Source organism: Halichoerus grypus, chromosome 7 (assembly GCF_964656455.1).
Source record: "Halichoerus grypus chromosome 7, mHalGry1.hap1.1, whole genome shotgun sequence".
NCBI classification, from domain to species: Eukaryota; Metazoa; Chordata; class Mammalia; order Carnivora; family Phocidae; genus Halichoerus; species Halichoerus grypus.
In genome coordinates, this window is record NC_135718.1 from 9006609 (window position 1) to 9027546 (window position 20938).

General features: G+C 42.8%; 1 protein-coding gene across 2 annotated transcripts; it reads left to right on the top strand.

The window, feature by feature from the left end:
* The first annotated feature begins 2710 nt into the window (after positions 1–2710).
* Positions 2711–20730, top strand: LOC118524679 (ATPase PAAT). 2 transcript variants are annotated; one of them, XM_036074945.2, is made up of 6 exons: positions 2711–3065; positions 3697–3900; positions 4876–4945; positions 9231–9437; positions 16060–16514; positions 19564–20730. In XM_036074945.2, the coding sequence occupies exons 1-6, from the start codon at positions 2860–2862 to the stop codon at positions 19796–19798; spliced, it is 1377 nt and encodes a 458-aa protein (XP_035930838.2). In that variant the 5' UTR covers positions 2711–2859; the 3' UTR covers positions 19799–20730. The 2 variants fall into 2 exon arrangements, with proteins under 2 accessions (XP_035930838.2, XP_035930839.2); XM_036074946.2 differs by having other exon boundaries at positions 2711–3023.
* The last annotated feature ends 208 nt before the right edge of the window (positions 20731–20938 follow it).

Below are 20938 nucleotides of genomic sequence, written 5' to 3' on the forward strand. Positions count from 1 at the left end.
TCAGAAAAGCTGTTATATTCATGGTTATGAGATATAACCATGTCTTGTTGCTCTTTGTGCCTTACAACAGATTCTTAAACATGAAAGGATGCAGATTAAAACTAGAAAAGCAAAGGCACATAGGACAGAATCCAGGGGAGACCAGATGCAGGCTTCCAGTTGACTCCTCCCAGGGGAGTTGTAATGACAGCACTTAATTCTCCCAGCAATAATGTGTGACAACATGTGCAGAATATTGCCAACCAGGGAAGCTCCTCCGAGGTTGGTATCCAACGTTTTTATTGGGATGAGTCATATAGGCACAGAGCACCCAGGTGCTGACGTTAGTTACTCAGTCTTCAACCCTTTCAGAAGTCAAATTAATAGAATGTGATCCTTCATCATAAATCCCATTGTTTAGCATGACCTAGATATGGGAGGGCCCAAGGCCCCTAGTCAAAAAACAATTTTATCAAGCAGGATATTCCAACGGCTTAGAGGATATTTCCAGGAGCTGGGCAAGCGCCAGGTCTTTTTGGGAATGTGCAAGTTTCGAACAAGTTAATCCTTTTACTGGACAAAACAACTTCAGAATAAGAAGATGTCACATAGTTGATGTCATGGATGTGGGCACAGATTCAGCTCTAGATCAAGAGCTTCCCCATCATTTCTACATTTCCTCAGAAAGCTTGATGCCAGGCTGTTTTGAAAACTGCACAGAGTACAGCAATGTTGCTAACCAGAACAGAGATTATAAATGAGATGGGGTGGGAAGCACCTATAAATGAGGGCTGGGGAAAAAGGGTAGGGAAGTCACTCTTTCTTTCCCATTCCTTCCCTAATTACAGGCCCAGCTGGAGGCAGGGTGAGAAGAAGGAATCCCTGGCAACTGTAGGGCCTTGCAAGAGCCAGAAGCAGAAGGGAGGAGAGGAAATACAACCCAAGTGGTACTTGCTGGGAGGAAAGTTAAGTTCCTATAACCACCTTGATGGGGAGTATACTCCAGGTTCCTCATCCTCCACCACCCCCAGGTTGATGTCTGATCATCCTGGCGTCTCATCATCAAAAATTCTGTTAGGCTGGTTTAGCCAGAACTCCCCTGACCCCTGATGATTTCTCTTAGTAATTTTCCACCAGACTCCCCACCCTGCTCCTTGGGCATAAATTCCCACTTGTCCACACTATATTCAGAATGGAGCCTGGTTCTATATGGACCTCCTCCTCCTATTGCAATAGTTCTAAATAAAATCTGTTTTTACCATCCAGCTCTGGTTTTTCTTGACATAATTAAAAAGGGCAAGTATAGTACAGAGGAATTAGCTTAATTCTATGGGAAAGGGGATATCAGCTTGCTTTTGAATGATAAACAGGATATTCCCTACCTGCCCACAAAAGGGGCATTCCACGTAGAGGGGAAAATACTACAAGGTGGGGAGGCAGTATGTGGGAAGAGGCAGGCAAGAGTCACAGTACAAAGGGCTTTCTATGTCATGCTAACCAGTAAGGGTGACGAGGACATCAAGCACTAGAAGGGGCAGAGGGCAGTGCAGAGAATGGAATGGAGGTTATGAGAATGAAGGCTTATGACAGTTAAGAAACTCCAGGAATTGTTTGGATGAAAGCTAGTGCTTGAAAACAGAAGACTCAGTTGAAAACATTGATCTCCCTCCTTAAATTGAAGATTGGTGGTTTTGAAGAAAAGCGTATTTTCCTTTGGACTCCCCAAAATGTTAATGAATGAAAATTTATGACCGCAGGAAGCAGGATATATAGAATAGAAATACTGATGTAGACGACCTAGAATGAATCTGGAGGACTGAAAATCTTCGTAAAAGTCCAAGGACCTTTACATTTAAGGACTCCGGAACTTACCTGTGATCTAATTTCCTTTTTTCTTTCAAAAGATGAGAAACTCATCTGCACAAGCCTTTCCAGGAAAGGGTGGGTGGAGGTGGTGGGGAGGCACCAGTTACCCTCCTCTCCTGAGGGGCAACTAGAAAGGTCCATCTGCTCCACTTTCCGGAACCCAAACCTTAAAAGTCCTTCAAGTCGCAGCTCAGAGGCGACACCACCAGAGGCCTGAGGCCCCGCTCCTGCTCGCTCCTGCCAGGGCCAGGGCTGCGGACCACGGCTGGGGGACCGCCCCTGCGGCCCCGGTCTCCCTCCACCTCCCCTCCAGCGCTGAGGCCACAAGGAGCGAGGTCAGCCCGGTCGACATCCCGCCCTCGCGCCAGCGGGTCACTGGCTCGGCCACGTCCGGCCGGCGACGCGGCCCCACTGCCACTCGGGGACGCCGTGCAAACCTCCGCCTGCTACAGCCAAGCTGCCGGCAGGCACCCACCCAGCGCCCGCTCGCTCCGCTGCTGTCGGCGGCAAGGCCGCGGCGCGTCCACTGCAGACACAGCGACGGTCGGCAGCAGGTCCTCCGGGGCGCGTGCAGCGACCGCACCACTCCTACCTGACCACCGACTCTCCTCATTGGGCCGACCCTCCCGAGGGGCCGGCAACCATCATCCACAGAGCCTTCTACGTCCGCGGACCCACGTGCAAAAACCGCCCGGTTCCCGCGCGCCCGCGCTGCGCCTGCGCACAGTTCCAGCGGTAGGTCCAGGTGCCGTCGGGGCGCATGCTCCGTCCTGCAGTTCTGCCCCCTCCACCACCCCCTCCCAGTTTGGAAGCGCGTTGTTGCAGCCGGTTGACGCGCGCATGCGTGTCTCCGGTACCTGGTTTTCATCCCGGCTAGGCGAGGAGCCGTGGGTCTTGGGTTTGAAGCCAGCCGAGCCGGAAGTCGGTCTGCTTCTTCGCCTCCCTTCTGTTCCTGGCAGAAACGCAAGCCCTGGAAGAGAGGTTCCGGGCTCAGCCTGAACTGGCGGCGGCAGAATGGAGACCGGGGCCGAGGACGTGGGACTGACCCGCCGCCCGATGCTGGCCTCTTCCTGGGATGCCGCCTGCGGAGCCCTGGCCCACAGCCTCCGTCTCACCCGGGCTGACCTCGGCGCCCGGGACTTGGACTGGGAGGAACCGCTGGCTCCGCCTGCCCCGGGGTGCGCCGGGCCGGCGGGGACTGGGGCCGCCGCTGCGGGAAGGTCGTGCCCCTGGGGCAGCCGGGAAGGCGGGTGGGGGCCGTGCGGGGAGAGGGTGTAGGCCCGGGATCCGGGAGCGGAGCTGGCGGCAGGTGTGTGCGGGGAGCGGGGGCCGGAGGCGGGGCCGGGGCCGGGGCCGGGGCCGTGAGTGTCGGGCGCGGGGCTGGCGGCCGGGGACCCGCTCCTCCGCCGGGTCGGAACCGGGCTCCGCCTCCCCCTCCCCGCGCAAAACCAGCAAAGGCCTCCTGTCGACCCGAGTCGGCGTTAATAAATGTGACTGTCGAGAGCCCCCATCGGATTCGTTATGGAAAAGATAGGCGTTTGCCTCGTAGTGTCTTCTGTTTCCCACTCTGGTGCACACAGTAGGTCCCAGCGAACTCTTTCTGTTGAAATGAGACGTAGCTACCGGGGATCGCGTCGGCAATCGAGGGAACCGTAGAGGGCAAAGCCCTGGTGTCCGGAGTGTGCATTTCCTTGGGAATCTGTATCCAGCGTCTGTTGGGGGCTCGGGAAGGTGCGGGGACCTCAGTGGTAAATGAAGACGTGAGTTAGGAGGACCGCGGCCTAATGAGAGGGTTGTGGGCGGTGCTCGGACAAGTAGACTGAGGACAATGTTGGACGGTTTTCTTTTCAGCCACGATCTGGTGGTTTTGAAGAGCAGCCTGAACAGCCCCGATGAAAAGCCCTGCTTCCTTTACCTGAGATGTGACCCTCACGGAGGCGAGGAAATCGTTTCTGTTGGCGTTTTGAGTTCAGCAAGAAATATGGAAGTGTACTTAGGAGACGAGTACTGTGGAACCAGCAGGGGCGAGAATGTTTGTAGTGATCGGGATAACAGGTTTGTAACTTGTTCGCGCGGCGGTGTGACTGTCCTCGGCTTTTGTGGTGTTTGTCGGTGGCCTGACACTGAGGCCAGACGCCGGGGAGGAGAAGATAAACACATACCAGCAGGAGTGGCAGTTCCTCAGTTTCTCCCTTTAAGGGCTCTTTGAGAGTCTAAGCTTTCTCATTGTTGTACGTGTGGAGATTTCGGGCCGACTGAGGGAGGTGACTGGGTAGAGGGTCGTACCAGTCGGTCCGACCGTGTGGACTACAGTCAGTCCTTATTCCTGCTTCTTGGCTGTCTCCATGAGCACACAGTGGCCTGTTGCCCAAAGGCCATTGGGCAGTTAGTCTGGAACGTTGAACACATTGTTCTGAAAGGACGTCCATTACAAACGGTGCGCAGGCCCGCGACTGGCCGCACGCCCTCTGTGTGACCCACAGGCAGCGCGTTAGCGTGTGGTTCTTCTCCAGGTTCTGATACCAGGATTCTACCCGAATTCAATCTCAGGATTTAAGGAATGGCTTAGAAACAATTAGAAAAAGTGGGTTTTTTAATTTGAGTATAGTTGACACAACATTACCTTAGTTTCAGGTGTACGCCCTAGTGATTCCGCATCTTCATAGGTTATGCTGTGCTCACCACGAGTGTAACCACCGTCTGCTACTGTACAGTATTATGTCAGTGTCGTTGACATATTGCCTCTACAGTATCATCGTTACCATGCAAGTCCACTACAGTATCACTGACTGTATTTCCTATGCTGTACCTTTTATTCCCACTATTTATTCATTCCATAACCAGAAGCCTGTGTCTGTCTCACTCCCCTTCATCCATTTTGCCCATCCCTCTGACAACCGTCAGTTTGTTGTCTGTATTTATAGCTGATTCTGCTGTTTCTTTGTTTATTCATTTGGAACAATTCATTTTTAAATGTAACTATTAAAACTAATAGAAGTAAAATTGATTTAAATTCCATTTTATTTTTAGTGAGCACAAAATTATTTTCTACAAAAAATATTTAAAATTGGAGTCCTCCAGTCATGCTTGTAAAGTAAAGGTAAGTCATCACTAGATTTTAACTAGTTTGACAACTGCAAATGTTTCTGTATGATTTGTACTTGTTTTCTGTTGGTTCAGTAATATGGTTAGTGCAGCTTTGTTCCTTATTATCTTTATATAAAAATATGGTGTCATGAAAACTATAAGCAGTTTTGGCTTTATTATATCAAGAAAGATATAGGGAGATATATCAAGAAAGAAGGGAATTGGGGGAGTTTTAGAGAAGAGCATCCAAAAGTTAAAGGGATTTGGACTGATGTCTTGAATATGAAAAATATCATTGAGGTGAACTTTAGTGTTCTCACTGGAGCCTAGAGAAAAGTGACTGAGCTGGAAGGCATAGGCCCAGGATATTCCTCCTGTTTTGTTGCCTAGTCAAGTGACCTTGGGCAAATCTCTTTATTTCTTTCGAACTACTTCATGGATAAATTAGAGGACCAAAAAAAAAAAAAAAAATCTTGGTATGTACATGAATGTTCATCACCATTCCTAATAGCCAAAAGGTTGCAAAGAAAACAACCCAATGGTCCATCACTGAATGTGTAAACAAAATATGGTATACCCACACAATGGAAAAGTATTCGGTCATGAAAAGCATATAGAAACACAGATGAACCTTGAAACATACCGTGCGAAAGAACTTGGGATCACGTATGATTCTCTGTGTATGTATATATAAGGTCTAGAATACGCAAATCCACAGAGACTGAAAGTAGATTACTTACTATCTAGGGCTGGGGGGGGGGGTGGGTATTGGTGGGATGGGGAGTGACTGCCAGGGGGAACATGGCTACTTTTTGGGTGATGTTCTAAAAGTGCAATGGCTCTCACCAAAAACCATAACATACCTAGGAATAAACCTAACCAAAGAGGTGAAAGATCTATTTTCTGAAAACTATAGAAAACTTATGAATGAAATTGAAGAGGACACGAAGAAATGGAAAAACATTCCATGCTCATGGACTAGGGGAACAAACATTGTTCAAATGTCTATACTACCCAAAGCAATCTATACATTTAATGCAATCCCTATCAAAATACCATGAGCATTTTTCACAGAGCTAGAACAAACAACCCTAAAATTTGTACAGAACCACAGAAGACCCCATGTAGTAAAAACAGTCCTGAAAAAGAAAAACAAAGCTGGAGGCGTTACGATTCTGGACGTCAAGCTATACTACAAAGCTGTAGTCATCAAGGTAGTATGGTAGTGGCGCCTAAACAGATACGTAGATCAATGGAACAGAATAGAAAACCCAGAAACGGACCCACGACTATGTGGTCAACTAATCGTCAACAAAGTGGGAAAGGATATTCAACGGAAAAAAGACAGTCTCTTCAACAGATGGTGTTGGGAAAATTGGACAGCAACATGCAGAAGAATGAAACCGGACCACTGTCTTACACCATATACAAAAATAAATTTAAAAAGGATGAAAGACCTAAATGTGAGACAGGAAACCATCCAAATCCTAGAGGAGAACACAGGCAGCAACGTCTTTGATCTTGGCCACAGCAACTTCTTGCCAGAGGCAAGGGAAACAAAAGCCAAAATGAAGTATTGGGACTTCATCAAGATAAAAAGTTTCTGCACAGTGAAGGACACAACAAAACTAAAAGGCAGCCTACGGAATGGGAGAAGATATTTGCAAATGACATCTGATAAAGGGTTAGTATCCAAAGTCTTTAAAGAACTTCTCAAACTCAACACCCAAAACACAAATAATCCAGTGAAGAAATGGGCAGAAGACATAAACAGACATTTTCCAAAAAAGACCTACAAATGGATAACAAACATGTGAAAAGATGCTCAACATCACTCATCATCAGGGAAATGCAAATCAAAACCATGATGAGATATCAGCTGACACGTGTCAGAATGGCTAAAATTAACAACACAAGAAACAACGGGTGTTGGTGAGGATGTGGAGAAAGGGGAACCCTCTTGCACTGTTGGTGGGAATGCAAACTGGTGTAGCCACTCTGAAAAATAGTATGGAGGTTCCTCAAAAAGTTAAAAAATAGAACTACCCTTCGACCCAGCAGTTGCACTACCAGGTAATAACCCAAAAGATACAAAAATACAGATTGGAAGGGGTACATGCACCCCAGTGTTTATAGCAGCATTATCAACAATGATGTTTATAGCAGCCAAACTATGGAGAGAGCCCAAATGTCCATCAGCTGATGAATGATTAAGGATGTGGTATATGTATACGATGGGATATTACTCAGTCATCAAAATGAATGAAATCTTGCCATTTGCAACAACATGGAGGGAGCTAGAGTGTATTATGCTAAGCGATAAAAGTTAGAGAAAGACAAATATATGGTTTCAGTCAAATGTGGAATTTAGGAAAGAAAACAGGAACATATGGGGCAGGGGGAGAAAAAAGAAACAAACCATAAGAGACTCTTAAAGACAGAGAACAAACAGGGTTGCTGGAGGGAGGTGGGTGGGGGATGTGCTAAATGTGTGATGGGTATTAAGGAGGGCACTTGTTACGATGAGCACTGAGCGTTATGTGGAAGTGGTGAATCATTGAATTCTACTTCTGAAACCAGCATTGCACTGTATCTTAACTAACTAGAACTTAAAAAACATCTGAAAAGAAAAGAAATAGAATAAAATAAAACTATAATGGCTGCGCAACTCTGAATATACTAAAATCCACTGAATTGTATACTTTAAATCATTTGATTGTTTGGCACTTTATATCTCAATAAAACTGTTTTTAAATTTAAATTTTTTAAAAAGGAAATAAATCCTTGCTATGTTTTTATCTCCACATTACTTTATACAAGGTTACAAGACTTTAGAATAAGAAACAGTAAGTAATTTCATAGCCTGCTGGTACCAAATTTACAGAACTGATTATTCCAAGATACTGGTTTATATGGTATATATTAATAGCTTCCAGATTCATTTAAATGAAGTGTTTCATGCATTCAACAGTATTTGGATGCCTACTGATGCTAGATACTGTAACTAGGCATGTAGGAATGATCAGTAATATAATGAATGACTGCCCTCATGTTGCTGACATTCTAGTGTGATGAAATAGATTATAAGCTGACTCAATGAGTAAAATATGTCCCATATTCAGTGGTGGAGCAATGGGGGTGAAAAAGCAGAGGGGGGTAGCAGAGAGGTTAGAAGGTAGGTGTGTAAATTTAATGCAGAGGTTCCTTAATTGTTGAGGACAGTCACTTCTTTGGTGCCACACTCAGAGTTCTTGGATTATGGGTTCTTGACTTGTGTTGTCATGTTACAAATGGTTTTGTATGTGTCTCTGAAGGTAAGTGTTTTTTGTTACCTGTTCTGTGGAAGTTCTATGGGAATGCTAAGGGTAATCTCATTAGAGAAATCCTAGGCCTACTAAAGGTTGTTCTGGGGCAGTAGTATATGAAAGTTAAAAGTTACTGACCCGTCTTTTTGAGCTCTTACTTACAGTGGTAGGTACTGGGAATTTTAACACCTAATCCTCCTAACAACCGTGTAAAATCATTGTTTTTACCCTCCCTCATTTTATTCCTGACTTAGGTTTTTGCCTTTTCCCCGGGGTCACACAGGCTCTAAGTAGAGTCATCATTGACTGATTCTAAATCCTGGTCCCTTTCTACTTTGCTACTTTGTTGTCCGTATGACACAAGAAATGTCTTTTGGTTCAGAAACATGGATGAAATAAGGCAGCCTAAAGCATTGGGCAGGACACTGCTATAGAGCCAGAGGGCTGGGTTCCCAGCTTGACTTTTACCAATTTGGTAATCCTGTGACAAGTCAGAAAATCACCCCTGACCTCATCTTGTTGTGTGTGAACCAGTAGGTTATGTTAGACCATATCTAACTTTCTCTTAAAATTCTCAATTCTAAAAGACTGACTTATTTTTAGTATTTCAGTAAATACTTTGGAAGTGCTTTTGTAAAGCCTTCTTTTGTATTAAATAGTATTATAGCTAGCCATGCTGTGTTAAGTTCTCAGATTGGTATAGTTTATTTTTATTCATTAATTTAAGTGAATGAAATCTTATCGTAGCCCCTTTTGTATATTCTGTGTATTTATTCAGTTTCAGATGGTATTCTTTTTATAAATCGTTCTTATGAGCCTTGTGGTAAATTAGAAGTGCTGATCATTAAAATTTTCAGGAAAACTTAAAAATGAACATGTATTTAAAGTTTATTATCCTAAATACGTTATTGCTAGTTTATATAGAAAAGTGACCTTAAATAGTGATTATTGTTTAATATTATTATTTTCTGGAACTTCTTTGTTTTATAATAGTTGCTCTCCTTTGGTGAAAAGCAGTGTGTGTTCATCAGTAAAATTGTGGTACAATTGAGGCGGGTTTCAACAAATTCTTCAACAAGCTCTCCTGCTCTAGGATCAAGGATAGACCTGCAGAGGGTCCAAACTCTCATGGAGGCCATGGGGTCAAAGTTGTCACCTGGTGCTCAGCAACTGATGAATATGGTTAAATTTCAGCAGCAGGTAGGTAGACATGGATTCTGTCGAGGTACCATTAAAAATTTCAGAATGACGGCTTTTTATAAGGACACGTATTGACTTAAGTTTTTTCTTTGAACTTTGACTGTTGATTTGACCGTTACCTTTATTTGCTTTATAAAATAACATTTTGTAGACTTTCTCTTCTACAAAATATCTTACTACAGATCTTTACAATTTTCCATGAATTTACTCATTCATTCAGCAAGTATTTATTAAGCACCTTCTCAGTGAATAAGGCAATGTTTGCAGCACTTTAGGAAGTTCAGAGATCAATTAGTTTGTAGCCCGTCTTTAAGGATCTTTATATAGTCTCATTTTATCTAGGTCTTGAAGGAAGAAGGATGGGACCGGGCAAGTAAATTTGGAGGGATGCAATTCGGGAGAGAGAAAATAGCATGGATTAACTCTTCAGTGCTAGAAGGAACAGGATATAGCTAGGAAATGAATAGAAGTTCACTTCTCTGGGGCGAAGAAGTGGTTGGGGGAGTTAGCTTGGGGTTGGATCATAGAGGGTTTTGAATGTTACTTTAAAAGTACATGCATGGTTTTGCCTACATTTTGAGAAACTCTAACCTAGCACTATGCGTAAGAGGAGTGAGAAGGAACAGTGAATTAGTAGGATGTGAGACGCCAGGGGGAGCAGTTCCATGTTCCTTTCCTCATCCAGGTGAGAAAGGAGGGTCTAAAATTGGACGTGTAACCTGATGCTGGATTGTGAGATGTGACCATGATGGTGCCATCAGCTCTAGATAACTTGATATTGGTATTGCCAGAGAAAAACAGAGTTAAAGGGGACGTTGAGGTTTGGAAGATGGTGATACCAACGATAGAAATGGAACCCAAGGGAGGAGACCGCTTGGGAAAAAGGGAGTTTGATTTTGGGAATATCAAGTTGTAGATGTGAATCAGACAGTTCGTGGGATGATGCTGCGAGCTTTTGGAAGCACAGGAGGGTGTGCGGGTGGAGGCGGAGGAGCCGAAGGGAGGCTTGAGAGATGTACCCAGTAGAGGGCAGGGAAAGTGCTGAAGGGAGAGCCGGAGCAAGGAAGAAAGGTCCATGGGGAGTAGCTAGGTTTGGTAAGGATAATAGGGAGCACGAAAACGAATAGAACAGCGGAAGACCAGCGATGTGACCAAGTAGCACGAGGGAAGATCTGATGTCAGGAGACCTGATTTCAGGTTGTGGTGCTGACATTAGTAGTTGCGTAATGTGGCATTGCTTCGTCTTTTTTTTTTTTTTTTAAGATTTTATTTATTTATTTTTAACAGAGAGAGAGACAGCCAGCGAGAGAGAGAACACAAGCAGGGGGAGTGGGAGAGGGAGAAGCAGGCTTCCCGCTAAGCAGGGAGCCGGATGCGGGGCTCGATCCCAGGACCCTGGGATCATGATCTGAGCCGAAGGCAGACGCTTAACGACTGGGCCACCCAGCCACCCCTGCTTCCTCTTTTTAACATAAATTCTGTCGTGTTCAAAAATCTATAAACGATAATACTGCTAAGATAAAGGATTCATGGGAAAGTTTAAAAGAAATAGTCTCAATCAACAACTTGTGTACCTTTTGTGAGCTTTACCAATAGTAATTTAGTACAGGTGTCACTGACGCAATGGGCAAGACAGGGAAACTGGGAGAGTTGATGGTTATCATGGGAACCCTGGAAAGGAGGGTTTCAAAAAAGTACCAGTTCCATACTTTTCTTTCTCTCGTACCATCACCCCACCTCGATCCTCAGGAAGTCCCTGACTGGTCCTCCTGCTCGACTGCAGTCCATTCTCCACAGGGTGACCAGAATAATCTCAAAGGGTAAATCAGACTCATCCTTCCCTGTGTAAAGCCCTCTGACTGCTTCTCATCACACTCAGAATTAACCCAGATTCCTTACCCTGGCGTCTAAGATCTGGGCCTTCTTTGATTCCTTAACCTCATCTCCTGCCAAATCTCCTGGGACACCTGGCTTCCAGACATGCTGATGTGTGTAGTGCTCAGATATTCAAGTGTGTTCAGGACCTTGGCACTCTTAATTTTTCTCTTTCTCCACAAGCCTCTTCCCCAGACTGGGGCAGGGCTGGCTTTTTCTTTTTATTCAGATTTCAACTTAAATGTTACATCCTTAGTGAGACCTTCCCCAACCACCGGTTTAAAATAGCCTTTGCCTCCAAATCTGCATCATATTTTCATCAGAGCCTTCTTGACTATTTTGTTGTTGTTTAGATGTTGGTCTGTTTATCTCATTAAAATATAAGCTTCATGCAGACAGGGAGCTGGTCTGTCTTGTTTGTGGCTCCAAGTAAGTATATGATATATGTGCCTTTTGGGTTGTCAACTAAGTGCTTCTTGGAGATCTTCAGGGTTCAGATTGAATGATCATGATATGGAAACCAGCTCTTGAGGGATTAGGCAGTAAATGGGGGTAGTTGGAATGTGGAGGTACCCAGGGTTAAATGGGTTTGTTTCAAGAATGATAGAGATAAGGAGCTTCCCTGTATCAGAATCCCTTGGAATGTTTATAAAGTGCAGATTCCTGGCTGTCACCAATGACCTGAAACCCAGAAGGTGGGATCCGGGAATTATATCAAACAGGCATCCCCAGATGATTCTTAATGCATAGTGTATTTTAAGAACAAGTGATCGAGGAGAAGGATCCCATGGAGATAGAAAATGTAAAACAAGACGAAATTATTTTTTGTGTGCAAGACTTTGGAAACATCAGAGAGGGTTAATGAGGTAAAATCAGCTCATGGACTGATTTTTATGTTCTAAAAACTAAACTTTGGAAAAAGAGATAACATGGAAAGATTTTTTTTTGTCATGTCTTTAAGTTTTTTGGTTTAATTCCAAAAATAACCTGTTCTCTTTGCTATTAATATCAATCCATTCAGAAGTGCATTAAATAAATCATAAAAGTGCTCTCCCAGCTTTCATTCTCTTCCCCAGCTTGGTGTGTATCCTAGAGTTTCCTGCGTATGTAGAAATACATGCAAGTCCTTCCATCCAGTGCACGTGTTGTGATGTGCCCCCCACCCCCCACGAAATCATTGTATATGGGGCCATTTGGGGAACCCTGCGGAAGAAGGAAGGTGATTCAGTTAAATGTTCTTTTAAACATGCTAATAAAAGACCTCTTCCAAGTGTGGAGGCTCTCTTTATGGGATGATTCTTACGGGGCATACCTGGTTTTCTAGGATTGCATGTTATTAACAATCAGGAATCTATGGAATGTCTCCCTGGAAAGTGTCATGTAAGCTATGTAACTGTTTGTTAAGTCTAAAGTAGGGATGTTTTGGGGCACCTGGCTGGCTCAGATGGTAGAGCGTGTGACTCTCGATCTCGGGCTTATAAGTTCGAGCCCCACGTTAGGTGTAGAGATTACTTAAAAATAAAATGTTAAAAGTAAATAAATATAGTAGGGATGTTTCATGACCAAAACTGTTCCTTCAGTGGAAGCTGTGTAACCGCGCACGCTATTTAGAACCTTCCTACATTAATTTGGGCAGGGCCTGTCGTGAAGGGGAAAGAAGTGACCTGGGAAGCTTTGTTAGAAGCCTTCTACCTTTCCCGGCTTCACCTGTGCTTTGGGGTGGCTTGTGTTCTGAAAAGTTTTGTTAAAGTATTTTCTTATTTCTTTATATTTCAAGTTAAATTTTGCTGGCTTTGATTTGCTTTTGCTTTACAATTTAGCAAAATGGAATAGGAATTCTATATCAAAGTGCCTAGCCTATAGTTTTCATTTAATGTTGCCTGAATGAAAGGATGCACCCCATTTTTCTCGAAGAAAACATACTCAGTTATGCAGGATTTACAGTTTACTTTTTTCACCTTTGAAATACAAATATCTTTTTTTCTTGCTTTTTCAAGGTGATACTTGTTTAAATTTTTTATAATAAAAGTTTGACAGTCCTTTCAGATATCTGACAAGATGTTCAGAAATAGACCCTTAATTTTTCACAAGTCTGGGGGTAAATGTGCACATGTATTAAATGATGTGTATACACAGATACATGGTCCTTTACATATTCACGTATAGGTATGTGGACATAATTTTGCATGAATGCTTTTATGTTCTTTTAAGCTACTCTGTAAGTGTTTTCCATATAACATCTGACCTGGATCCTAAGCAATAAATATGTATAAATTATTTCATACATATTCCCCTGCCTACTTTTAAAAGGGTTTGTTTGGTGGACCTTTCATGGCACCATGTGTGAGACAGCACAAGAAAATTAAAAGAACTGAGTAAATGAAACAAAAGGAAACAGAAGAATAGCCACCAGCACCTAAAGTTGGTGTATTCACTGCACTGCCATATAGACTTAGCTGTGAATTCCGTGATACTTAATACAAAGAGGAAAAGGAAGTTACCTTAAAAGCTCTCATCTGAGAAAAATATGACTAATTTTTGTAATCACTGAATTTCTTCTAATCAAAATTTGGTATATCAGAAAAGAAAACCTCACATAGCAAACACCTTATTTGCGTTTACATTTTCTTAATTAAAATTTCTGCCAAATTAGTTGCCATACACAATTTTGACATTGATTTCACTGCTATTTATACCAAATTTTCGATTTCCTGGGGTCCTTCAGTGGCTTAGTCTGTTAAGTGTCCGACTCTTGATTTCGGCTCAGGTCACGGATCTCAGGGTCGTGAGATCAAGCCCCGAGTCGGGTTCCATACTGGGCATGGAGCCTGCTTGGGATTCTCTTTCTCTCTCTCTCTCTGCCTCTCCCCACCCCCCCCAATCATGCTATCTCTCTCTAAAAATAAAATTTAATTAAAAGAATTTTCATTTTTCTGTCATTAAGGTTTTTTTGGACTGTTTACCACTACCAAAAATAATTTAGCTTTGTCATCATGATTGAGTAAGGCTCCTTTCTATCAAAGGAGAGTTGTTGAATTTTAAAATTTTGTATATACTTAAATGTATTGTATATATAATGTATAATATATGTAATTTATATAATTATATACAGTCCATCTTCTAGGAATAATTTAAGGTTTATCCAAACCTTGCATTCAGTGGAAGAAAATAACATTTCTTTATAAAGAGTATTCCTCCAAAGTACAGTTCAGTAAAAGAAGTCTCATGGAGACCCTCCTGCTGCCCGCCCCCCGCACCGCCACCGACTTCCCTGGCTCTCATTATTCCCCTTGCCTCCTTTATTTTTCCCTAAAGTATTTATCACCATCTCCATCCACATGATATATTGCCTGCCTGCCTACCTTCCTTCCTTCCTACTTTCCTTCCTTCCTTGCTTCTTTCCATTGTTCTCTGCTCCCATATTGGTTCCACATATCAGTGCTTTTCATTTGTTTTGTTCACCCACGTATTTTCTGTGCCAGAAGCACAGAGTAGATTTCTGGTAAATATTTGTTGACCAAATGAATTTTGGTTTGGTTCAGTCCAGGAATCACTTTCTAGAGTGTCTAGACAATGTATGTGCTGAGTTTCTTTAGCTGACCTGTATAACACTTGTCTCAGTCTCTTTCAGTAGGTGTTGAGCAGGAGTACGGGTGTGTTGATATCTCCCGAATAAGAATAGAGTTTTGTGTTTCCAATTTAGAATACAGCCCTATAACTTAGCAGTTTCGTAGGCTAGAAGTAGTTTTGCTTTGCTCTTGTAGAAGAACTGAAGAGCATAGCAAGGAGCATAGCAAGAACATGCCCCTGTATGGGAGACCATGTAACCTCATCACAGAAGTGAGCCAGAACCCTGTCATGAAATGATATAGCATAGCCAGTTCAGTTGAGGCCGTAAAACATAATCTGTTATCCTACAAATCATTAAGGCAGACATAGCCAAAAGTTGGCTCATTTTAGTCATTGCAGATGTCGCAACTGTACTGATGAAACATCAGACTTCTTTTAAAGATTTTATTTATTTCTTTGACAGAGGGAGACACAGCGAGAGAGGGAACACAAGCAGGGGGAGCGGGAGAGGGAGAAGCAGGCTTCCCGCCGAGCAGGGAGCCCGATGCGGGGCTCGGTCCCAGGACCCTGGGATCATGACCTGAGCCGAAGGCAGACGTTTAATGACTGAGCCAGCCGGGTGCCCCGAAACATCAAACTTCTAGTATATAAGCTCTCTGGTGTATCTTCCATGATAAGCTAGTTATAAAAGATCTCCTTAGGTTAGCTTATTATATGGGAAACTTGATGGGTGATATTTAAATCTAAGAATATTATTAATTATTGTGCCTCAGTTGAGAGTACTGTGTTTTATTACCATAAATTAAGGAGGCCTTCGTAGTGGAGACATTAATGCTAATGCAACTTTACTAAGCATGCTAATATTTAATATTTCCGTTAGGAAAAACTACAGGGAAACCATTAAAAGCCTTGACTCTGGAGTTAGGTGGTCTGGGTTCATGTCCCCGTTCTGCCACTTACTGGTTGTGTTACACTAGTTGTGTTACTTTAGCCAGGTTACCTTCAGCCTTGGTTTCACCTTAGCTGTGGTCTCCTCCACTTAAGATTGTAGCCTACATCATATGGATGTTTAGAGGATCATTTGAAAGAGTGCACATTGCTTTGACTTACAGTAATTACCCCAAAAGTTAGCTGTCACTACTACCAATAGTAACATGTATTTATTCACCTTGCTTAGAATGGTGTTCCCATCGGAGAGCAGCTTCGGTCGGCTTTGGGAAATACTGGCTACAAACGTATGATCGACCTGCAGTCGTCAGTCGCTTCAGGAGCCTCAGACAAGTCACCCTCCACGCCTTTCCCTTTTAGAACGGGATTGACATCTGGAACCCTGACTGAAGACTTAAACGCTTACGTTGATAAAAGTCTACAGCCACCGGGTGGAGGAAACACTACAGACCTCCAAGAGTATAACATTGTGCCACAAAACCATTCTTTTCTTGAGAATGACCTCAGAAACGCAGTTTCTTCTTTCCTGCCGAAAAAAGCGAGTGACAACTCAAATGTCCCTAACTCTGAGTTGCTGCCTTTTCTCCAGAATTTATGTAGTCAGGTTAACCATCTCCGTGTGGGACGTAACACCAAGTGGCAGGAAGGCATCACTAAGGCTGGGGAAGGCGTTGTTGGTGTTGCGTAAGTATTTCAGACAAATGTGGTTTAGGTTTCGTAGATGGAAGAATCAGTTGGGGGAAAACAGATTTGTTTCACTAACTACTGCCTGTAGCTGTTTCCAGTAATTGTAGGAGCTATAACTGAACATGGATCATGGACTTAAACGTAAAACGTAAAGCTATAGGGGCTTCTGGCTGGCTCAATCGGCCGAGCATGCGACTCTTTTTTTTTTCTCTAATTTTTAATTTTACTTTTTTAATTTATTTTTTGCAGAGCGTGCAACTCTTGATCTTGTGGTTGTGAGTTTGATACTCACCTTGGGTGTAGAGATTACTTAAAAATAAAATCTTTAAAAACAAACAAGCAGAAAGCTATAAAACTTTTCCAGTAATATGTAGGAGAACATTTGGGGACCTCAGAGTAGGAAAAGGCCCTTAGGTGATACCAGAATCACAGTAATGGAAACATTGATATATTGGATCCCATCAAAATGTAAAACTTCTGCCTTGTGAAAGACCCCGTTAAGAGGATTAAGATACAGATACAAAGTGGGAGAAAATATTTGCAAGTCACAAATTTAACAAATGGCCTGCATTTCTGTAGCTCCCAAAATTCACGTAAGAAAAAAGTTCAATCAGAAGATGGGCAACAGACATGGAGACATGTTACTAGAAAGGGTACACATACCAAATAAGCAAGTGAAAAGATGATCATCATTGACCTCATGGCTATCAGGGAAATGAATATCAAAACCACAAGATACTACTGCACAGTTATTTGAAGATTAAAATAAAAACAAAAAATGGTAACAATACCCAGTGCTGATGAGGATGTGGAGAAACTGCATCTTTTCTACATTGGCGGTGGGGGTGTAGAATGCTATAGCCACTCTAAAAAATACTTTGGCAGTTTCTTGAAAAGTAAACGTTTACCGTGTGATCCAGCAGTCCTACTCCTGAGCATTTATCCCGGAGAAATGAAAACTTACGTCCACACAAGAAACTATGCCCAGTTCTTCATGCAAAGCTTTATTTCTATGTAACAGCCAAAACCTGGACGCAACCAAAATGTCTTAAAATAGATGAACAGTTAAACAAACTGTGATATATCCATATCACAGGGTGGTAATCAATAAAAGGAACGGACCACTGACACCCGCAATAACCTGGATGGCTCCTGAGGACATTATGCTGAGGGACAAAAGAGAATCTCAGGAGGTCACACTGTGTGTGATTGTATTTGCATAACCTCCTCAAAGTTGTAGAGATGGAGACCCTATTGGTGGTTGCCAGGTGTGAGGGCGTTAGGGGAGTGGGTGTGACAGTAGGGGGTGGCAGGAGGGAGATCTTTGTCGTGAAGGAAGAGTTGCGTATCTCAGTTGTGATGTTCACGTGAATGTGTGTACGTGTGATAGAACAGCATCCACGCACCCCGTGCCAACATCAGTTCTCTGCTTTTGTATTCTGCCAGAGTTAGGTGAGATGTAACCACTGGGGAAAGGGTACTGGGGAACTCTAGTATCTTTACAACTTCCTGTGAATCTGGAGTTATTTGGAACAAAAAAAAATAAGCGTTTTAAAAACCCCTCATATATTCTAGAGTGGGGTTCTCAAACGTTTTGGTCTTTACGTTCTGAAAAATAATTGAGGACTCTAAAGCCCCTTTATTTATGTAGAGTATATGAAAGGATTCATTTGTTTAAAAATAACAAACCCGTTGGCGCCTGGGTGGCTCAGTTAAGCGGCTGCCTTCGGCTCGGGTCGTGATCCCAGGGTCCTGGGATCAAGTCGCGCATCGGGCTCCTTGCTCAGCAGGGAGCCCGCTTCTCCGTCTCCCTCTGCTGCTCCCCCTGCTTGTGCTCTCTCTCTGTCAAATAAATAAAGTCTTTAAAAAAAAATAACAACCCATTACACAGTAACGTAACAAATTGTATTAGAAATATATTTTCTAAAAAAAACTTAGAATGGTATTATGTGAAAAGTATAGAATCGACACTAGCTTCTGGTGGCATTCTCATCTATGTGGCCGTCCAGCGTATAGCATCAGTAGCTAGTAAGACCGCAGAAGTACTGAGAATAAACGGGGTTGATGTCTGAAGAAAATATTTATACCCTAAATTGACTACCTTCAGAAAGTCTAAGAAACAGAAAAATACTCAACCACAACTTCTTTTGATCACCTGAGCAGTGACTACACCTCGTGTAGCCTCTGGGAAATGTCAGTGTATGTTCATGAGGATCCGGATGAAGAGTTCGCATGTCATCTTAGTAGTAGCGTACGAACACTTGCCACTTAGGAAGCTGAAAATGTCATGCGACCCCGGGGTTTTATGGACCACGCCCTGAAAGTCACTGTCCTGGTGTTCATTGGTTGTGAGCTTGAGAAACGAGCGCTTTTTATTTATTAGCTTTTATTTATTTGAGAGAGAGAGAGCATGAGCGGGGGGAGGGGCAGAGGGAGAAGCAGACTCCTCCCTGAGCAGGGACCTTGGGCTCATGAGCCCAGCTGAAGTCAGACGCTTAACTGACTTGAGCTACCCGGCCGCCCCTTTTTACTATTTGTATTTCTGTCTGCCCATTCCAGTTACATTCATTTTTAAATGTTTTCATATTAGGTTAGAAAACCTTCCATTATTTAGTGAGGTTGTGCGGGTGACAAGGACAAAACTTGAAATTGTAGGGTTGTTTGGGGAAGCTCTTGGAAGACATACGTGGAGACCTTAAAAAAAATTGGGCCAGATCAGTTTTGATTTGGGGCTCAAAATCAAAAGACCCTTTGTAAGAGACTTGTTCTGTGAGGGTAGACATTCTGTCCTCGTTGTTCTATCCTCATTTCCCTCGTATGCTTGACATGTTGTAAGAATCAGATACAGAATGCTTTGGGCATTCAGGGTTGTGGTTGCCTGTTGGTAGATGTATTTGGCAGCCGGAAATACATTGCACCCAGACGGCACCGTTGTGGAGACAGATTTCCGCAGTGTACGTTGGCTGCTTGTTTCAGTATAGTTCGGTTGTTTCTGTTATGATACCAGGGATAATTGTTATACTGGTTTTTTAACATTTGTTTTTAGAATGGAAGAGCAACCTGTGTGCACCTACTTGGAAAAGATTCTTACTAAAAATATGGAACTGCTGGAAAAGAAACTTGTGGACCACATCGATCAGCGAATATATCAACTCCAGGAACACATGGATACAAAGATGGCTCTGTTAATGGACCTGCTGCAGAATCCCTACTCCCCACCCCCTGGGACGGCCCTTAGACAGTGTGACTCTGGAGACAGACTTTCAAATGGAGAAAGATAAGTGCTCAACATGTAGGATGTACTGCAGATATTTATTACATATTTATTGCAAAGCCTAAACCCCCAGAGTTCAAAGCAATTATTTAATGTCATTTGAGGAGCATCAGCTTACTTACATCAAGTGACCTCATTACTGTCAATCCAGGACTGTGCATTAAAATTAACATGATAGGGTCATCAATCATTTTTGTTTGCAATATTGTTTACTTTTATTTTTTACTTGTATTTACTTTTATTTTTGTTTAAGTGTTTCAACTTTTTAAGGATTTCTATTTTAATTAATGAATCTGTATTTTATGTTTCAGTACTGTTTTAATTTTATACAAAGGGCTTATGTTTTAGGGATATGAAAAAAATACAGTATTTGATGTATTTTTCTTTTTCTAATTGATTGTTCTTGGAAACCTTAGAGTACTTAAGCCTTGCAACCTTTAATTTCCAGTCACCAAATTACATTTTATGTTGTTTATTTCAGATAAAAAATTAGATGTGATATTTCTGCAAAATTAGTATACATTGGGGCCATTAGTTTTATGTTCTGTCACAGTGGAGTTCTACTGTGGGTAGGAAAGAAACCTCAGAACTGGCCTTTTTTGTTAAGATTATTACTTTAGATTTTGCATTTGATGTAAAACAAGAGAAATCATCTTGTTTCATTTCAGTAAACACAGAAAGTATAAGAAACTCTTCTCTTCTGATAGTGGTTCTTCTTTCCAGAGCCCTGCTCTGGTATATTTAACATGTGAAGTGCTGAACCTCTACAGTCGAGGATGAAGGCGTATGAATCAAGGAGATTGCACTTCTCTCTGGCAGACGTAATTTTCAGAAATTATGACTATTTTATATGTGTTGAGATGTGGTACATTTGCATCTAAAAAATCATCTACTCTGGAAACGATCTGTCTTAAATAAATATAAATATTTTCTTTTTTATATTAAGATTTTATTTATTTGAGAGAGAGAGCGTGAGAGAGAGAACACGAGCTGGGGTGGGGGGGTGTAGGGCAAAGGGAGAAGCAGACTCCCCGCCGAGCAGGGAGCCCGACTCAGGGCCTCGGTCCCAGGATCCCAGGATCATGACCTGAGTCAAAAGCAGACGCTTGACCGACTGAGCCAGCCAGGCACCCCAGAAATATTTTCC

Bases quoted from the DNA above. Each gene is read 5' to 3' on its own strand.
- LOC118524679 (XM_036074945.2), top strand. From the start codon at position 2,860: ATGGAGACCGGGGCCGAGGACGTGGGACTGACCCGCCGCCCGATGCTG. The intron at 3,066-3,696 runs GTCGTGCCCCTG...TTTTCTTTTCAG, and splicing joins GGGGCCGCCGCTGCGGGAAG to CCACGATCTGGTGGTTTTGA. The intron at 4,946-9,230 runs GTAAGTCATCAC...GTTTTATAATAG, and splicing joins GTCATGCTTGTAAAGTAAAG to TTGCTCTCCTTTGGTGAAAA.